We start from the raw sequence: 22141 nt of genomic DNA on the forward strand, positions 1-22141 counted from the left end.
TGTTTCAACTCCGCCAATATAGAGTTGATGTCCTGTTTTTCTGCTTGAAGAATTGGCCCCCGCAACTCCTCATATGTGGCACTTTTGTACCCTGGGCCCACAACAGCAATAGCATCACACATTGGTTGCCAAAATGGATTGGTTTTTGTGATGCTGAGAGGTAAGTCGCTCCAAAAAATACACCTCCCCATGACTCTATCTGCTTCTTCCTTCTCCTTTTTTTATAAAGCGATTTTATGCCAGGTTGTGCTCCAGCTCCTGTTCGTGGAACAAAAAATGATGACCTCGCATTCACACTAGCAGTAGCGCTAGCATGTGATGGTGTGCCAGTTGTGGAGCCCCTCCCACTAGGGCCACTACCCTGAACATCAAAATCAGGAGAAGATATCCCAAAAGATCTACCTGCACGTTCAGCTTTGTTTCTTTCCGCCTCTTCCTTCTTTCTGTCCTTTTCTTCAATTGCCTCAAGAGCTTTTCGTATAAGCTCCGGACTAGAAACTTGACAAATGCCAACATCATGTCCAGGGAGTCTAGCAAGATGGTATTTCAGTCGTGTAACCCCACCTGTCATCTTGTCCCCACACAATTTGCATGAAAGATATGCACGATTTGTCCCACCATCAGGGATTCCATACTCCCAAAATGGGTCCAAGTTTTTTGGCATATTTGTATTTTGTAGTGGGCTAAGTTGCTAACTCAAAAGGAAACCTACAGCACCAAAAAAAATTTGGAATTAGTAACTTAATAACTTAATAAGTAATACGAATTTACGAAATTCCATGGGTGCAGGTCTCAATATCAAATCCTCATTCTTCAAAGACAAATGGAATAAACTTTAACAAAGTTCTACAAGAAAAATCCAAAGGTCTTGAAAGAAAATTAAATTTTTAATAGCCTAGCTTTTAAAAATTAAAAGTGTAAGAGCAATAACAATCACAAGCAAGGATAAATATTAAACATCATGCACCCTGCAGCAGAGTAATAAATATTAAATAATTAAATGCTGTACCTGTAAACCCTCCTATACAGATCTATAGATTCTAATATCTAGATTCTATACAGCCATGCAACGCTGCAATTTTGCAGGTTCAGCCATATCTTTATACAGGTTTACAGGTATGCTAACTTTGGCAGCAGAGACATATTTAAGGATGCATTTGTTTTAGCTTTCTAAATTTTAAATAAGTTTTGTTTTCTTGATTTTTTTTCTCTATTTGTAAAATGAATGGTTATTAAGGTAAGTCGTCGTGGTTGATATATATGTGCAGCCTCAGTTCCTGATAGTGTTAAGGCTGAACTCTTGCAACGAATCCGCTCTTTCCTGATGTCAGCCACACTCTAATGTTTTCTATTGAAGAACCCTCAGCATGTTGAAAAGAAGCCAAAGATACAACATAAATGGATTATTCATTAGATTCGAAACACCCAGTCACAGTATGTCTAACTGAAAATCTTCGATCTGCCATACAATACTGAGCTAACAACCTCAGAAATTGTCTTATTAGACAAAGCCTTAAAGGCATTCCTTAGATAAATAATACAGGAGTTAGGTGAAAGTTGTATATTGTTCAATCATCATCTAAAGGCTAAGTCTATATGTCGTAGACAGTCTTGGAATAAGTTAGGAATCTGAGCGGCTGAGCCAAAATAGTGTTAGATGGTGGCTCTTGAACCATTGTATAGAGCATAAGGCAGACGTCAAACAATCCCAAATCTGTTCTAAGGTTTAACGAAATGGTTTGAAACCTCAGAATGTTACATGGATCATTGTTGATTATAAGTATAACGCTGGGGCATACCTGTAAAGTTGTAAACCCTCCGCAGCCAAAGTTCAAAGTTCAAACCCTCCGCAGCCACCGTTCGTAGCGTCTCCAGCTCTCACGAAACCGAAATGGCTCATTGACGTGAAACGAAAACCCTAAACCCATTTTATAAAGGCTGCCGGCGATATTTATGGTCGTCTCGCGCTATTTGGGAAAATATCGCCGAAATCTCGTGAATATCGCGATAAATTCGAAACTAGCAAATATCGCGATTTTTTCGGGGCGATATTTCGGCTCGCCGAAAATATCGCGATATTTGCGAATATCGCCGATATTTCGGCGATATTATCAACACTGGGCTTGATAATAATTACATAAACAAAATAAATTCATATCTCCATAAATACTTATTAGAATCGGATGATCTTTGGATCAATCCTACACCTCTCGACGAGAGGGATCCAATAAAAATATCAGCTGTCATAAATAAGCCGACCCACATGGAGTTTGGCCCTAGTTGCCAATTTAAAACTCCCTCTCAACTAGGGAGAACTCCATCCACTGATACATATGTCCGACTGTACTATTTCTGCCATTAGTGCCTTGCACTGCTCTGCCTAGCTCTGCTCAGCTCAGCTCTGCTGGCTCTGCTCAGCTCTGCTGGCCCTGCTCTGCTTTTGCTGGCTCTGCGCAGCTCTGCTGGCTCTGCTCTGCTCAACTGGCTCTGCTCTGCTCAACTGGCTCTGCTCAGCTCTGCTCTGCTGGCTCTACTCTGCTCAACTTAACTCTGCTGAACTATGAAGAAGAAGAATTGATCGAGAATGAGTCATATCATTCTCCACTGACCCGAAGTTAGTCTCAGAGTGGGTACCACTGGTCCCAGACCGGTCTCAACCGACCTGAAGTCAGCTTCATAGTAAGTACCACTCCTACCACTGGTCCCAGACTAGTATCACAGTCTCAGAGAGTGTACCACTGGTCTCAGACCAGTCTCAACTGACCCGAAGTCAGCGTCATAGTGTGTACCACTGTCACTGGTCCCAGACCAGTACTGCACTGACACGAAGTCAGTCTTGGAGTATGTACCACTGGTCCCAGACCAATCTCAACTGACCCGAAGACAGTGTCATAGTAGGTACAAATCCTACCACTGGTCCCAAACCAGTCTCAACCGACCCGAAGTCAGCGTCATAGTATGTATGACTCTCACTGGTCCCAGACCAGTCCTGCACTGACACGAAGTCAGTCTTGGAGTATGTACCACTGATCCCAGACCAGTCTCAGCCGACTCGAAGTTAGCATCATAGTATGTACAACTCCTACCTTTGGTCCTAGACCAGTATCATTGATCCCAGTTCAATTGAGGTCATCCTAGCGTAGGGAGTACGATAGATACAACGATGCGTTCATTGGTACTACTATGGTCCCTAATTTCATTTCCCTGCTCATTGATCATATGAGAGGTACTTCCCATGAGTCCCAGACTGCATGGGTAGGATGCCTTGACAGGAGAACTTAATCAATCCTGTCCTCATAGGAGAACACATCAATCCTGCTACAATCACCATGGAGAACACATCAATCCAAGCCGCCATGGAGAGCACATCAATCTAGGCCTCGCAGGAGAACACATCAATCCTGCTACAATCGCCATGGAGAACACATCAATCCAGGCCTCACAGGAGAACTAATCATCCTGCTACACAGGAGAACGAATCATCCTGTTCCACAAGAGAGCGAATCATCTTGTCCCACAAGAGAGCGAATCATCTTGTTCCAGTGCGCACCACTAGGGGAGGGTGAGTCATCCTGTGGTTGTATGTTGCTCCAGTACTAACCGCAAGCCCCCAGAGCTCCTAGAGCTCAATGTATGCAACATGCAGGACCCTTGTACAAGGTTTTCTTGACGACTCCAAGTCGTTTGGGAAAATCACAAATTTGATCTTTCCACGGGGCTCTGACAAAGTGTATCGACCTGTACATCATCTTAATGCGATGGAGCCTCCTTGCTCATCGACTTACCATATCTCAGATAAGGCAGTATTTGATGTCTATCTGCTGGAGCAATTATTGAATACGGGATTCCTCAATAATCAAATCCCACCTCTAGTTGTCACAGAGAATCAAAGTGGTATTCATAATGTGTACTCACTGAAGAGTTTCCATAGCCAGGCAACTTCATACGAGGTCATACTCGAAGTTATGTATCCTGTCTCGACGGTACTTATAACAACCGATTTCTACTTCCTGCTCATCCATGATATCGAAGCAGAATCCAAAGAGAACCAGCACTGAGAAGTGCTCTCGTGATTCTCCACAATGCTTACCTAGTCAACATTCGAATAATCATGCAGTTTTCATATTTCCAGCAGTGTATCTCAATCCATGAGAGATTGTGCCCCGAAGATATCTCAGAGGATTCTTGGCACCAATCCAGTGAGGCTCAACCAAATATGAGCTCACCATGCTAACTGCAAAACATATGTCTGGACGGAAGTTCACCAAGAACATCAACGTGATTGAGTTTATGAAACTCAGAGGCATTTCCCAAATCTGGTCCGACATCACTACCATATAGCTTCTGAAAGTTAATATCCTTGAGGTAGTCACAGGCTTGCAGTTTATCATTCCACATATGGAATCCAACTCCCTCTGTCTCCTACAAATGAGAGGGTCTGCACCTGTCAGACATAGGTGCTGGTATGAGAGGTCTATCATCCACAACCTTCGAGAAATGGTTTGGATCAATTTCACTCCTAGTGAATCTCAGCTTCATCAGACAACTATCAATCCTCTCATACTATGCCCGGGGTGTTTTTCTTCAAGCCATAGAGGGCTTTCTTCCACCTGTATACATGATATTCCTGTTCATGAATCCTATGGACCTGCTACATGAAGGGGAATGGTGCCCTTGTAAGATTTTCCTTCGGTACATCTCAGACATGTACCTTCATGCTCTTTTTGAATTCAGGCATCTCTGTCACCATCGGACTCACAGACCTCTGGTGCTGTGTCAATGGACATGGTCCCCAGTGGACTTCCTGCAACTTGATACAACCCTGAACTCAAAAACATCTTTGAAAGACCTATTTTCAAACATGTACCTTTCCATCGATAAGTGCCACCCTGTAACCTTTGACTTCCATTTCCGAGATGGACACCAGGTTCTTCTTGCGATCAGGTACATAAAAGAGATTTTGGGGTTCCTTGCTTTTGTGGAAGAGTCGACCATTTCCTTGATGACCTGCATTACCAGTCATTCCTTTGATCATTGAAGATGTCCCAGGAATGATTGCTATCTTCATCAAGAGATGTGTCTTTGCCATTCGGACACTCCTTCACATAACGGCCGAACTTATTTCAACAAGGCATACGCCTTTCCTTCCTCCCTTAAATCCGAACTTCCCAATGAAGTGATCTTTAGATGGGCCATCAGAAACTTCCACTGCGCCATTATGATAACATTCTCTGCTTCGACTCCACCCTAGGTGAATTATGAGGAACCCATTGATCCTTCTGTCTTGTCCCAACTGTCTTCTCTGATTGCTCTTTCACTCTTGCTTGGGCATTGTCTTCACCTCAGCTCTGATACCATGTTAAGTTTAGGTATGTTCTATGTTGGAGCAATTTATTTAAATTTTCACAGTTAACAATCACATCAGCATTAAGATAAACTACAGATAGAACATAAATATAAAACGCAGAAGACAAGCCAAGACAAGAGGACACAAGATATGGCGCAAGCCAGGGACAAACCCCACAATGTGTGGGGAAACCCTTTGATCAAATCTTCCTTTATCTTCAAAGTTCAGCAGAGAAAGAGAGAGAGAGTACATTTATAGTAGAAGTCAACACTTTGACTTATCTAGATCTAGCATAGATCATTTCGTATAATGATGAGATCAGTTGAAGACATTCTGCTTCAACTGATTCTCCAAGGTGACTCCTTCACCTATCATCGTGCTGCATCTCGTCCATTTTCTACACGTTATCGTATAGCACCATCATGCTGCATCATGCATCATCATGCTACTCATGATCTAATACATCACGCTGTCCATAATCTGCATCATGCTGCCCATATATCATGTTGTCCATGCTAATATGCATCATCATCATGCTGCTGTCCTTACAGATGTGTATTTTCATTATGCTGGTGCCCTAGCAGATGTGCTTCATCATCATGCTGCTGTCCATCATGTCCATGTTCTCATTCAACTTCATGTTGCCCATGTATCATGTAGCTTCTTGCTAATGTGCATTATCATCATTATGCTGCCCCTACTAATGTGCATGATTATCATGCTGCCCTTGCCTTCATCATGTTTATCATGCTGCCCTTGTCATAATACACTGAGTTCTATATCTCAGGATGCTGTGTGTAACATAGTCCCTTCGTCCAAGATTTTCATCTTCAGATCACTATTGTATTACACTGTCCAATATGCTTAGAAAGACTGCTTCTTTCATAGACAGCCTTGGATTTACCACGCTGTCACCTACAGCTTTGTATTACTGCGGCTTTACTTCCTTGCTGTTTATGACCTGCGTATTAGGCTACAGGTTAGCGTATATATGTTTCATTTACCTTGCTGCGTAGGTTATCTCAATGATCAGTGTATATATATATATATATATATATATAGATATATATATACATATATATATATTGCTACGTTCATTGCCTGGGTATATATAGGTATTGCCATTGCCTTCATGACTGCGTGATATTCATGACAGCGTATCTATGTTTTATTGAATACATAGGGTATCACTATTTCATTGACCAGCGTTATGTCCCATTGACCTGCGTCTGGGTGCTTCATGAAGATCGTAGATAACAGTGGCTGTGGTTATGACTGTGGCTAGGTGAGCAACGTATATCATTGCTGCGTTCATCTCAGCGTCCAACAAGCAGCGTATATATATATTGACTGCGCCTAGTTGAGCAATGTATATATATTTCATTGTTGCATTCATCTGAGCATCCAACGAGCAGCGTATGTATATGTATTGACTGCGGCTAGGTGAGCAGCGTATATATATTTCATTGCTGCATTCATCTCAGCGTCCAATGAGCAGCGTATATATATTTCATTGCTGCGTTTATCTCAGCGTCCAACGAGCAGCATATATATATTTCATTACTGCATTTATCTCAGCGTCCAACTAGCAGCGTATATATATTGACTGCGGCTAGGTGAGCAACGTATGGATTGCCTTCATTATAGCATATGGACTGCGGCTCTTTCTACTGCAGCTAGGGTATCCAACGTATTCTCTTTTGTGTCTTCTCCTTCTCCAAAAACCCAAGACGTGGAGAGGAGGAGTTCACATGGAGAATGTGTGTCCCTAATGACTCCAAATCCTCTCTTATTTATACTAAAAATGTAGAGGTTGAATAGACACGTTGGTTGGGCTTCTAGAGCTTACATAAGAGCTGGTCGGCTTGATAATAATTACATAAACAAAATAAATTCATATCTCCATAAATACTTATCGGAATCGGATGATCTTTGGATCAATCCTACACCTCTCGACGAGAGGGATCCAATAAAAATATCAGCTGTCATAAATAAGCCGACCCACATGGAGTTTGGCCCTAGTTGCCAATTTAACATCTTTTCATTGTAATATTAATAAAAGATCTAATTTTCATGTGGGAGCTTGGGATTTCTCCCATGGTATCCTATCTCCCCATTTAGAGGGAGGCTTCTCTTGGGTGGATTGACATTTACATGGTTTAAGCTTTCATACTTCATTCACTTACATGCATGCTTTAATTGGGAATTAACACAACCTCACTATCACATTTAATTAAGTTTTGTTACAATTGCTTCTGAGTTTTGCATTCTCTATCTCATTGTTGTTTGAAGCTACAAGCTTACACTTTACTTTGGGCAATTCATCATTTACATGCAAACATTTTATATTCTTAACAAACTTTGATTCGTTTCCATTTACCTTAGTAAATTGTTTCATGAGCACTTGAATACATGTTTCATTTTTATGCTACATTGTTATCTTGAATATTGGAGCAATTTATTGTCATTGTCTATTTGAAACAAATTTTACATTCAAGCAAATTACTTGTATCATTTTAATTCATTGACACTTGTAAGCTAATTTTATTCCTCCAATTGAAGTTATAATTGCAACTTATGTTGAACTCTATTCCATTTTCAAGCATTACAAATTAATCTTTTTGAAGCATTTGCACGTAGTATTATTTTATTTTGGGGAAAAACTTACATGCATTTCATCTAGGCATTTTAGTATAGGAAGGCTCCAAGCCTCATTAAAATTTTACCTCCAACATAAGTTGGTTGAAGTAGACATCTTAGGGATCCTCTACTTCTCTATTGACTGCTCATTGTGAGATCCATATATTTGGGCGAGGGTGAGGTTTGAGGGTTGAAGAGTTAAATTGTAATCTTGTTGTGGAGATAATTAATAAGATTAACCAAGAGCACTTTCCATTGCATTTACTTTACTTTTTTCTTGATGGTTTGAGTTTTCATATCCAAAGTCTATTCCAAAAGCAAGTATTGTAATCATTTCAAACAAGTGCTTTATTTTCATGCCTCAAGTCTAATTGCATATTTATGTCTTGGTTTAGCATTTCCTTTCTTTTACATTTCCAAGTTAATTACTAATTTTTGGGTTTTGGCAAGATATGTTTCACATGTTTTGATTTATAAAGAGTATTATCTCAAAAACATTTTGTATCTTACATATCTTGTGCTAACAATTTTTGTTTACATCTTTGGGTTACTTTGCTTTCTCTTTTGAGAGCATTGCTTTTTACTTTGAGCAAATATTTCTTTAAATTGTTGAGCAAATTCCTTATAAGACACTGGTTTTATGGTTTTTTTCATATTAATGATTGGCATTGTTATTTCAAGTTGCTCACTTCATATTTTCTCATAAATCCTTAAAAGTAATCCAAATTAGCTTTCCTCCTAGAACCTCATATCATCTTGTAACTTAACTTTTCATTAGGGACCACCCCCCCAGCTAACTTAAGAGAGAGCTTAAACGGAGAGAGAGGGGATTTAGTGTGACAACCCCTTCTCTAAGTTCCCTGCCACTAACCACACCTTGTGGGCTTGAAGGTTTTTCTCACAGACTTGTAGGTAGGTGTAGGTGGCAGTGTCAACATAACACATCCTATGCTACAAAAACTAACACTCCCTCTTAGTGAGGAATGTGTTATAGTGTTGCACTCCCTACACAACACCCTGTCTGTGCATCATCTCCTGTCATGCTGTTGATGTCTGGCCATACTGCCCACCAACCACTACGCAACTCTGATATATGTTGTATTTGTGCTGCTGTTGACCCTGTTTTACTGTTGCCAACGCTGCACTGCAACTCCCTCTCATTTGTTGTTGCTGCAACTGAAACATCTGCAACTCAAAAGTATCCAAAATACTGAATCAATTGTGTTCAGTATGATGCATCCGTCTCCAGAGTCTTTGACTGCTACTAGCCTCTGCATTGTCCACTGAAGACGCTGCGCTGCTACTGACTCTGCATTGTGCCAACTGCACTGCTGCCAACTTTGCACTGTGCTCCCCAACATCTCACTGCTACTAGTCTCTGCAACTGTCACTCTAGAATCTGACTGCATAAACTGTCATTGATCCATCCTGTTATTGAATATTGTGGGCCCACGTAGCAAGGTATTGATCCACGAGGTGGACTCCTCAAGGACCTTGCCCAATCTCTGTAGTTCTTTGGGACTACAACACCAAATATCCCCACCTCACTCATGGAGGGATGTCCGCAAACATTGCGAAGTCTTCCTCCAACCTGGACGAAAACCTGTCGATCTCTGCAAAAGTTGCCTATTGGTCCTCCTTCTCCTCCTTGTCATTCTTCCTGAGAGGACACTAGGTACTATAGTGACCAAGTTTGCCACACTTGAAGCAATTGACCTTAGATAGGTCCTTCTTCCTCTTTCTCTACTCCCCTTGCCCCTGACTAGGACCCTTTCATGTGAGGGCCACATTCTCCTCCTCCTTCACCACCTTCGATCCGTCGCTGTTGCTGCCACTGATGGAGCTCTTTAACAGAGCTTGTCTCAACTCCTCCTATTGCAAATTGGCCCACATCCTGTCCCACTCTAGTAGCCTATCTCTGCCTAATATGCTTTGGACAAAGACCTGCCACTCCTCTGAGACACTGTTGAGTGCCAATTGCACTAGCTCTGTGAGTTGAGGCGCTGCCCCAACAACTGATTGTTGCTCTTGGACCTCCTAAATCCTGGTAAGGAAGGGATTTATGCCTTCCCCCTTCTGCATCCAAATGCATCTCAGCTTCTCCTCAAGAAACATCTTCCGTTGTTCGGAAGTTCCTTGGTATAATGTGGAGAGAGCATCCCACATCTATTTGGTAGTATCTTTTCCAGCTAAATGTGAGACCATATGATCCCAGACTCCATCCAGGATCAATTTCTTCACCCGCGCCATCTCCTTGTATTCCTTTCGTTGATTTGCATCCTGGGGAACTGCCACTACATTATCAATGTAGGCTTCCAGGCCATATTTATCTAGAAGGAAGGACATCCTCTCCTTGCAGATGATGTAGTTGGAAGCTCCACCCAACCTGTCCTGATCACGAAGCCTAGCAGTGGCCATCTCAACGAACTGTTAAAAACTTCCTCTTTCCTTCTGCTCAGTTGTTGCTCTATTATCTGCACTCCCTTCTAGAGTGAGAAGATCTGCTCACAACCACTGTCGATCTACAAAGAAAATCAAACTTGAGACTAGAAGTTCCCTGAGGAAAATTTTCCCTCTGTGTGTGCTCTTCTCTCTTCCACCCCGATGTTGGCTCTGCTCTAGCGAACTGCTGCAAAAACCACTGTGTCCAGCTAGAGATTTGTCCAATGAAAACTCTGAGCTGCTCCATCTATCTTTAGAACCACTCGATCTGGAAAGATCGAAGTTTTTCTGCCCCTCACTCAAAAAATATCGAACCTCCACAAGTAACTCGGCTTCATGGAAAAATGACTACTCTTCCCTTGGGAATTTCGGCCTGCTACCCACTCTGAGCAACAAAATTCCTTCTTTCACTTCTGCTCTCTCCGGCTAATCAATTGCACTCTGATACAATGTGAAAATTCCAATACCAAAATCCTATTGCAGCAATTGATGTTATTTCTCCTGATTGTTAATTAATTATCAATTTTATTGCTACGAAAAATATCAAAATAAATACACTACAACCTTCATAACTAAAATACTGTGGAAAAATAATGCATTGGAAACTGAGAAATGCTCGCACAAACACATAAAAAATAACACAATTATTTTTGGACAAAAGTCCTTGGAAAACCCAAATTTGGGAAAACCGGTGTAGCAACTAAGGGTTTTATTATTAAGTAGTAGTGAGAAATTCTAAGTACAACTGGATGCCGAAATATGAAAATCCTACAGAGAAAAATACTGCCAAAAATCTAGTGAAGAATTTTCCTCACCCCATAGGCAAACTCCCAACACGACTTGCCTTCAGAAATTCGGCCCTCTGACCCTCTGCGTCAGCCTCTGCACTGCTTTGCGCAGCTTGCTGGACGTCTAGCCTCAAACTGGTCTCTAATTAATTCGTTTTGCCTTCTGCTGACTGGAAAGATGCTTCTCGTGCACTCTGGGACTCCTTCTCGGTCGCTGGAACTGAAGATGCTCTCCCTCTTAGCAAATCGATCTTTCCTCTAGAGGTTGTTGCACTACCCCCACATCAACCTCTCTGTTGCTCTTCTGCCTCTCTGCAAATTCATTCGCTGGATCTGGAATGCCTCCTCTAGCCTCACTGTCTCTTCCCCTCTCTCACTGCTTCGATCTCTGACTCTCTTCAGCAATTGACTGTTGCTACTTTAGAAATCAATTTGCCAAGAAATTGAACTGCTCAAGTGTTTTCTCCATCACCACATCAACCTCCCCTTAGAATCCTTTGTTGGAGCACGAACAACCAAGATTACAACATAATCTATGGCTAGGATTATCTCTGGATCGATCTGTGAGTTTCTAGATGATTCTCGCCTTGACTTAATTAATACTGATTAATTAACCATATTACTTAAATTTAGACTTAAGTAATATTTAAAAACTAGTTAATAATATAATTAAGTCATTTCTAGGCAGAATTTCCAGAAATGATTTTTGGATTTTGGAGATCTCATGTATTCTAGCCTCTCTACCAAATTTTGTGGCTAGAACACATCTGATGCTACAAAAACTAACATAGATAACAGAAGAAAAGAACTAACTACAACTATAAAATTCAAGCATGTACAACCATACAAAAATAAACATTAAAATGTGGGCAAAAACTTTGAGTCATCTTATTAATATAATAAATTATGAGTACAATAATTGTGATAAAAGAAACCTGGTCTTGCTACAACAAGAAAGGCTAAAAGCAGGTGTCAAATCAATGGCTCCAAGAGTCAGAAAAGATCCTAGAATAAACTGTGCTCTGCTTTGTGTAAATTGCTGCTGCAACTAGAAACAACCTTGTATTTGACTCTCAGAAGTGCCCATATTTTTTTGCAATTTTTGTTGGAGTCTCCCAACATAAAACCCACAAAAACCCATAAAGCGTTTGGGAAAATTTTACCAACCACCCGGAACCCAAAATTTAAACTCACTCCTCCCAACTGGTTGCCAAATAACTCTGCTATTTGGGGTATCAAAACTCCAAATATTATGCAAAATTAGGAGCAGACTCCTTGATGCTAGTCCAACAAAATCTAGAAATGTTTTGGGCTAATTCTCACCTCCCAAAATTGCCCAAAATTCAGTGTTATGCCCTCCTCTATTGGTTTTGCGTCACCCTCAAGCTATTGTCGCGAATTTGGCCCTATTGTTGAAATTTCTAAGTCTGACACATCAGAAATCCCTACGTCCCTGGAAAAACCCAATGCGGGAAAAAAGGCGCAGCAGATATGAGGGTTTTATTATTATGAAGTTTTTGAACACAACTAGGGTGCCAAAAATGGCTCACCCTTCGGAGAATTTCCTTCGCAGAACTACCTCTCCTCAGAGACAGATATTCTGACGGATTAGCAACCGAATGATTGATCCCACGGAAACTTCGACAGTTCCTTAGCTGGACAACGAAAGCTGCTCCAAGCTTCTCTTTGGAAATGCTTCACCCTCCAGGGACTGCGTCACCCTCTTCTGCTCTGCGTCGCCTGGGTCCCAATGATGATCCAACCTCGAGCCCCTCTGGCAAACCACAACCCCTGCTGAACTATGCTCTCGATCATGGATGTATCCAAAAACCTAATCAACCCTATCAGGTGCCAACTCAATATCTCTTGTTACCCAACCCCATGGGAGGGATCAAATGCAAGAATCCCCGAGTACATATCAAGTCCATCATGCAAGTGTTGCACCCTATGCAACTCATGTCACCTCGTCTCACTGGTCTACTCATCATATACAACCTGTCTAGGTAACCCAACCAATCTCCTTACAATGTGCATAGGTAACCTAACAATACTGCATGCCCCATCTACGTAATCCTAGAGAGAGTTATTTTCTGGAAGGAATGCAGCTTTGTTAGCTGCCTACGCATCTATCTGCTCTTTGTCGATGGCAGGTCCAACAGATGATTTCCCATCCCCCTCTACCATGGGCACAATAGGAGTCCCGAGTTGTCCCTCCACAAGTAGCTCATCAAGCATAACATCCTCATCTAGCTCACGCTCCTCAAGGTGCTCTCCATACTGTTGTAGGTAGCTGTCGTTTGAGAACTCTGTCACGGATCTGGGTGCCTCTGTGCCCATCAACACCTCACTAATGGATGTGTCTCCCAGCTCCTCCCTAATTTGTTGTGGGCTGCCATCACCTGGAAATCCGGACACAGTCCTTGACACCTCATCAATGGATACCTCAACAAAAAATGGCACCTCATCAACGACGGACACCACATCATCAAATGACTCTATGGGTGTATGCTCCAATTTCTTCGTCAAGGTGTCAACTGGTCCTATCAAAGAGGTCTCCAACAATGGTGATTCCTGTGCTACACTGGGTATATCAATGTGCTCCTCATGACCCCACGTACCCTTGGCCTCCTCCTTAGGCCCCTGATGTCTAAAACTAGGTCTCCACCAACAAAATTGTCTCCTTGACTCACCCTCTAACTGTCCCTGGCCTGCTTGCTCCTTTTCAGGAGATTTGGTGCCCTCATTCTGTCATTTTTCCCCACAAGTGTAGATGGTTGTACTCCCACGGCTTGTGCACCTCTAGTGTCTCTGCTGTTAGGGCAAGGATGGATCTGGTCTGACACCTTCCTCAACTGATCTAACCTCTCATCGTTCTAGCGGACTCCACTCCAGAATTCCTGCATACTAAATCTCGCTTGAGCCATGGGTGGTGTATGGTGTAACCTGTCATTGTGCATACATGCCCAAATCTCCCATGATCTTATTGGTTACGCACAACTGGGCCAAGATCATGCTTTGATACCACTGTAATGTTCCAAACTTGGATAAACAATGATATGTAAAGCAAAGACAAATACAACACCAGAAATTTTAAACATTCAACAAATACTCATAAAAACTCCAGAAATAAGAAACAACTGGGCCATTTTATTAATCCAATGGAGCAAGTACAATAGTATGAAGAAGTGAACCTGGGCTTGCCTCAATGGCAAGCATGACACAATCCAGGTGATAAAACAATAATCTCAAATGTTGATGTCAACTGCTCCAATGATGCTCTGTGCTGCCCAAAAAACTACACTGTTAGCTAGAAAGGAACTACTAGAAACCCCACCTCCGGTCCTAAGAAAATGCTGCAAAATTAACCTTAAGCTCTCCACCAAAAACCCAGAAAAACCCATAAAGGGTTTTCCCTATCTCCAAGTCAAACTCAAACCCACAAAATGATGCAAATTCCCTAGCTAACTAGCTATTTGCCTTGTTATAAGAATAAGGATTTCATACCCAAAAATCACTCGGAAAATTCTAAAATTTTAACCACAAACTCCTCTCGCAAAACCCAGAAAAACTTAGAAATAGTTTGGTTGTATTTTCACCTTCCAAAATTGGCCCCCAAAAGGCCCTACGCCCTTGAAAACTGCTGAAACATACTGCTCGTCAATACACCAGCAAAATCCTCCTCAAACACTCCAAAAAAGTAGCAATCACCTCCACTAATGCTTTCCTTATCTCTCCCAACAAGGATCAGCCTCAATGGTTGAGTCTCCACCTCCCACGTGTGCCCAATCTCTTCCTTCTGCGCTGGCCCAGGAAGTGCGAAATCGCTACTGAATGATAGCTCTCTCCTCCAGCCCAAAAAATCACCCAAATGGAAGAAAATCACCAGAGCTTCTCTCCTGGAATTTCTCCCAGTAAAATCTCCCTTGGAGAATGTCAAAATCACAACTCAGTTTCTCTTCTGCATCCTCCAGAAATATGCACCGCCTAGAGACACTGAATATAAATGCTGGAAACCACTCTGAAAATCACCTCCGGAAGATTATGGATGAACCTCTCTAGGGTGGCATTCGAAGTCACCTGAAGAAAGGGTGAGTTTTCCGCTTAGAAAACTCTTTGCTAAACAGCAAGTGACCCAACTAAGCAGCTCGAGCAACTGAGAAGAAATTTGATATGCCAAAGATGATGAAATGAGGAGAGCTGCCTTCCTTTTATAGATTTCATGGAGCACTTTTCCCTCCATTTTCCCTCCATCGTGGGTCCCTCACTTAACCATGACTTCCCCTCTCATGCAATTCGAACTAGAGAGTTCGTATTCTCCTAGTGTGGGTGGCCCCCATGTGTGACTTAACCACACCAAACAACTTCTACTAAAGTCTAAACCTCCTAATAAAATCGAATGGGCCTCATCACCTTCAAAATTGGCCCAAAAATGTAGTGATTAATTTTGTTCCAAATTAATTTAGGAAGGGACATTACACCATCTGAGGTTCCTAACTCTACTTGCAAAAAATTCCAACCTCTAGAAAATTCTTGCATGTCATCTAAAATGGTCTCAATTGACTCATATTGCAATAAGGAACATAGAAACATTATCAAACACAACATGCAACCTTTGGAAGCATGAATTGGAAACCTGCTAAATATACCACAATCTTATACTATCCCCCTAGAAACGTGGATCTTTGAAACTCTAACTCTGTAATGTAACTAAAACCCTGTAAACTAAAATCTAACAACTCTATGTTGATTTCTAGTAGCATCGGATGTGCTTTAAGTCTCAAATTTTGCAAGGAGGCTTGGGCACATGTATTCCAAAGAACCTAGAAAGCGTTTTGAGAAATTCCACCTGGGGACAGTTTTATTAAAATAATTAATTGTTTTTAATGGGACCCTAATTCTAAACTTAGGAAATTAGAATCATTAATGGGTATTAATCTAACTGTGGGTGTAACTTCTAGAAGAAGACGAGGATCACGCAGAAATGATCTTTTCCATTGATTAGCTTCTAATATGGGTTGTTGAATGTCAACGAGAAGATTATTTAAGGAGGCTTGAGGGTCATTTGGAAGACATACCAATTGTTGATCTATCAGATCGAATTGTTGAGCTAGAGAACAACGCAATGATTTCGTGGTGATCATGCAAAGAGGGGAAAAGATAGTTTTGGCTGGAGGATCTTTCCCGGAGCCAAGAATAAGCAATAGAGAGGCAGAGGAAGACGCAGAGGAGGCAGCGCAATGCCCATTAAGGGGACGTAGAGCCAAGAAAGGATCACGCAGAGCAGCGCAGAGCCTTCCACGTAGAGGTCCGAGATTTTGCTGGGGGTTTGACGTTCTGAGCCAAGAGGGCTGAAGTCAAAGCTCCTGAGAGAAAATTGATCCAGCAGAGAGGTGATGCTGTGCCTCAAAGGTAGTGACGCAGGCCCACGCAGTGACTGCGTAGGGGCAGCGCAAAGGTAGCTGGGGACTCGTTGATTCAGCTGCCGGATCAATCGGGACTTGCGGTGTAGAGTGAGGTAATCTCACTAATTTCTTTTGCCGAGTGATATTCTTTGTAACTGGATTGCCGGGAAGGCATCCAAAAGTTGTATTCAGATTTACTACTGCTTAATAATAAAACCCTCTGATCTGTTGCACTGGTTTTCCCGCATTGGGTTTTTCCAGGGACATTTGTCCAAAAATAACGGTGTCATTGTGTTGTACTTTCTTTCTTGCTTAGTTTCTTGTTTCCACATATAATTTAATTAAATGAAGGCTGCAGTGTATGTATTTCGATATTTGTCATAGAAAACTACAAGTAATTTGTTTAAAAAAATTTAACAAATAGGAGAAATATCATCAATCGCTGCAATAGGGATTCCAGTTTAGGAATTTTCACTCTTGTGTAGGGATGATGCCCATAGAACCCACAGAGAATGCACCCATGAACTGTATTTTCTGCTCAATCAAGATGGACTAAGAAGTTTGCCCTTATGCCGAACGTGCTTACAAACAATAATGAACGTAACTGTTGAATTCAGCATGAGTAAATTGGTGTCAATAGGAGAAATATCATCAGTTGCTGCAATAGGGATTCCAGTTTAGGAATTTTCACTCTTGTGTAGGGATGATGCCCATAGAACCCACAGAGAATGCACCCATGAACTGTATTTTCTGCTCAATCAAGATGGACTAAGAAATTTGCCCTTATGCCGAACGTGCTTACAAACAATAATGAACGTAACTGTTGAATTCAGCATGAGTAAATTGGTGTTAACAATTATAGCATATTTTGTAAACATTATATGACAACTAAAGTTTGAACTATGAACTTTGAAGTAGATTTTGTACTGTTGCCTGCATAATACAACTCTTTGGTAATGATTATGATGCTCTCTTTCATTTCATGGTTGATGTTATCAGTTACAGTTTGTTAATGACAAATCTTATTTGTTGAAACTTGAACGCTGCTGTAATGGTCGATGATTTCATGACAATGTTACAACTGCTAGATGACTGATTTTATATGTGTGCTGAATGGTTGATGCTTTAATAAGTTAATTATCATCATTAATTCAGTAATTAAATCTATAATTTCATGTTTTCTGCAACTAATTTGGCATTCTGCATGTTGTTTTCGATATATATGCATCAAAATATATTCTATATAAAAAATGATCCCGGAACACCCCGTACCAGAAGCTTTTTAAAATTGGCACTTCCTGCTACTCTCAAATAACCCTGCCATAAACATATTGGAACTATGTCCTTCCTATCCTTGAAACATAGTCAGTGTTTCTCTCTCTTTGTTGTGTACGTATTACAGACATACATGCATGCAAGGTCTTACTCAAAAATTATCTTTGGTTGTACACAAAAGTTATCTTTGGTTGTAGAATGCAAGGTATTGGTTATCAAAAAATAACACAATCATGTTTGTGATGTTTTATGAAAACTCTGCAAATTGCATAGTTTACAGGCCTTGTGGCCAGTGCCATCACTTAATTTCACTCCATTGTATTGTAATTTACTTAGACAGGAAACTGGGCTGGGAGCCTATTCCAGGTGAGAGTCACTTGAATTCAATGTTAAGAGGGCGGATATTGGAAATCTTAGCTCGGTTTGGGCATGAAGAAACTACAGTAGAAGCAAGAAGACGATTCAATGTTTTCTTGAATGACAGAAGCACAACACTTCTACCTGCAGACATCAGACAGGTTGCACTGTTCTTGCTGATGCTAGTGTCCATATGAAATTAAAGGGACTATTTTTTATGCTGTTACATGTTTATTGATCTAAATGGTTGGGTTTTTTTTTTCTATAGGTTGCATACACAGCTGTCATGAAGAGTGTCACGACTTCAGATAAATTTGGCTATGAATCTTTATTGAGAATTTTCAGGGAGACAGATCTAAGTCAAGAAAAAGTTCGCATTTTACGTAGGGGACTGACTCTTTGGTTCGTTTATTAGCAGTAATATTTTAAGGTAAAATTTTCTGAAAAGAGGATACCGTATCATGACCTGTAGGTTCAATTGCATCATCTCCAGATCCTTCTGTTGTCCGGGGAGCATTAGACTTCAGTTTGTCTACTGAGGTAATGTCTGTTATAATTCTTGCCCATTCCTAAACTGCATTTTGTTTAGAATGTGTAATCTTCACTTGTGGCAACATGGCAGGGCACTATGTGGGTAGTTTTGGCCCTTAATGGACCACCCTTTGGGTAGTTAAAGCTACCTATTGTTTTATTGCTGGGGTGTGTTCCCTTTCTTTGTGGGCCTTTAACCCTTACTTGAGTTGCATATACTATATACACACAACTCAAGCTCTCATTTGTATTATTTCATTCAATCTTTTACCGAAGGGCACCTATACTATTTCTCTGTACCTGTGGTGGCTCTTTCGTGGTTATGATTAAATTATCTTCATAAATTCATGGTATGTGAACATGTAATAACCAAAACACAGTAACTAGAATCTGAAATACAGAAAGCCTGAAGAATTTAAATTTGTACTTACCTTAACTGCTGCTGATTCTGCTACTGAACTGGTGATTCTGCTGGTGATGTCGTGGCTATTTGATCCAATCTTCGGGAGACCAATACCACCCAACCAGACTGAGCAAACCTAGCTGCTCAATCCAGAAAGCTTCTCAACAGAAGCTCTCTGTCCCTCCGTGCCCAGAACCTCAGACGGTTTAAAGCTCTTCCAATGGGTAATTATCTTCTCCTAGTTTTCTCCTGGTGAATTTCTGCTTCTGGTTCTTTCTGCTCCTCTCTTGTTTTCCCCCCCTTCTCTTGGTTCAGGCCTCCGGTTTTATCTACGGGCCTGGCGGTGGCCACTCTCCTACCTGCAGCCACCGCCTTCCCTCGTCCCAACACGCCTTCCACGCATTGATGCTCTCAGATATTTTCCCTGTCAAATGCGCTCTGCTATAAATGTTCAGTTGATTTTAAGCGCCCCCTTTTAAAAGGGTCCTTTATTTGATTTCTGGTATTTTAGCATATAGTTTAGTTTATTAAAGTTTTAATTTAAATATGTTATAAAGTTTAGATTATATATTTTATAAAGTTTAATTTATATATGTTATAAAGTTTAAATTATATATTTTATAAAGTTTAATTTATATATGTTATAAAGTTTAAATTTATATTTATAAAACTTAAACATATTTATTATTTAAAATTCATCATATTTGTTTTCTTATAAAGTTTAAAACTTTATATAGTGGATCAGTTTAGATGGGCCGTTACATACACTCCCCCTTCTGAAAACTTCGTCCCGAAGTTAGAGTTTTAGGTTTAAGGTTTTAATGGACACGACCTTTTTCTATCCAGGTCCCCAAGCTATTCAAAATCATCCTATCCTCCCTAATCTCTTCTGCTCCCATCCTATCCGTTCTCTACCGGAGTATGTCATGGCGTCAGTTTTACTGACCTGACCATTCATAAACTCTGAGGTGACAGCGTCGGCTATACCGACCTGAGTCCCAGTAGGCATCCGGCAGTCATCATCACACGTCTAGGGGAGCGTGACCCGCACAGTCCTCCCATGACTCCAGGGTTCGAAGGATAAACGGTGGGCAACACCTCCACCCCTCCTAGTAGGATTTAGGGTTGATACCCTATCGTAGAATCACTTGGAGCTTTAATTGTTCTGACGTTCTGTCGTCACGTGGTCATCCCAGTAACTGTGTATTACCTGCAATCAGACGCTTATCCATGCATTCGTAAAATGTGCATCAGCATATTCAAAATAACTCACATATTATTCCCTTATGAATTCACCTATGATAATATAATACAACATATTTTGCCATATTCCATGCATGTCTTTTGACGTTCATCTAGAATGTATTCACTTCCTGATTTCTATCCCATTGATCATATTTGAAAAAATAAATAAATCCGATCTATAAATAAATGTCTTTACTTTAACAGCTATAATTTAGTAAAATGAACCACATATATTGTTTTGGTATCCATGTACCAGCAGGAATTTAAACATATATTATGCCATAAAGTTTCATGTTTATCCATAATCATTCAAAATGTTTCTGAGTCTCTGATTGTAGTGAAGTAAATATATACTAAACATAGTGTAAAGTTCTTCAAAATGGACATAAATTAGGGTATCTATGACATATGTCCTCTATATTTTCCCAAGTTGCTGATCCAGGACTATACTTGTCCCATTGGACCTTAACTTGGTCCACCAGACGGTTCCTCAGCTGTCGAACTCTACGTTCCAGTATACGTAACGGTTCGACCGTTATGACTCCCTCGTCCGATACCTGCAATTCTTTCCACTGGAGGTTATGAGATAGATCAACTATATAATGTCTTAATACAAAAACATGAAATACATTATGAATTCTATGCAGGTGAGGTGGCAGGGCAAGACAATACGCAACAGGTCCAACTCTTTCCACAAATTTAAACGGTCCTATAAATCGGGGTGACAACTTTGTCCCTTTTCCGAATCGAATAGTACTTTTATTTGGTTTGATGCAGATGAAGACCTGATCCCCTACTTCATACCTCCTATCAATTCGGTGAGTATCAGCATAACTCTTTTGTCTATCCTGTGCTTTCTTTAATCGCTGTCTAATTTGTCTGACCTGAGCTTCCATTTCATGGATTAATTCTGGTCCTATTATCACTCGATCTTCTAACCTGTCCCAACTTAACGGTGTTCTGCAAGGTCTGCCATATAAAGCTTCAAATGGAGGCATCCCAATCGAACTGTGGTAACTGTTGTTGTATGCGAATTCGACTAAGGGTAAATACTTTTCCCAGTGTGATTGCTGATCCATCACATACATTCACAACATGTCTTCAAGTACTTGATTTACTCTTTCAGTTTGCCCATTAGTCTCAGGATGGTAAGCAGTGCTTAAATTTAGCTGAGTACCTAAGGCTGTTTGCATGCAAGTCCAGAATCTGGAAGTGAATCGCGAATCTCTATCGGATATAATCTTCTTAGGTACTCCATGAAATCTGATAATTTCATTTATGAATACTCGAGCTACGTCAACAACATCGTAAGTATCTCTTACCGGAATGAAATTGGCGCTTTTTGTTAATTTATCCACCACTACCAGAATGGCATTGTGTCTTTGAGAAGTAGGAGGTAGTCCAGTGATAAAATCCATAGAAATGGTCTCCCATTTAGACATAGGAATGTCGTGGGGTTGTAAGAGGCCCGCTGGGTGACAATGATCTGCCTTTACTTGCTGACATTCCAAACATTTTGCAACAAATTGAGTGATATCACATTTCATGCCTGCCCAAAAGAAGAGTTTCTTGGTATCCGCATACATTTTCCCTACTCCAGGATGAGCACAATATACTGCTTTGTGGGCTTCCCCAAGGATGGTATCTCGAAGATCTTTATCATCAGGAATGTACATCCTTCCATGGAATCGTAAGATCCCATCGCTTTCTA

General features: G+C 40.9%; 1 protein-coding gene across 2 annotated transcripts in view; it reads left to right on the plus strand.

Moving 5' to 3' along the window:
- The window catches only part of LOC149144263 (aminopeptidase M1-like), a 126639-nt gene that overhangs the window by 94405 nt on the left and 10093 nt on the right, over positions 1-22141 (plus strand). For both annotated transcript variants that reach the window (XM_089447601.1, XM_089447602.1), the window contains exons 3-5: positions 18231-18412; positions 18520-18634; positions 18724-18791. In XM_089447601.1, the coding sequence (XP_089303727.1) occupies positions 18231-18412; positions 18520-18634; positions 18724-18791 (365 nt within the window). The remainder of the gene's footprint in view (positions 1-18230; positions 18413-18519; positions 18635-18723; positions 18792-22141) is intronic.

This window comes from Pinus tabuliformis, chromosome X (genome assembly GCF_031772625.1).
Source record: "Pinus tabuliformis cultivar Carrire ecotype Pingquan chromosome X, CPIR1, whole genome shotgun sequence".
In the NCBI taxonomy this organism is placed as follows: Eukaryota; Viridiplantae; Streptophyta; class Pinopsida; order Pinales; family Pinaceae; genus Pinus; species Pinus tabuliformis.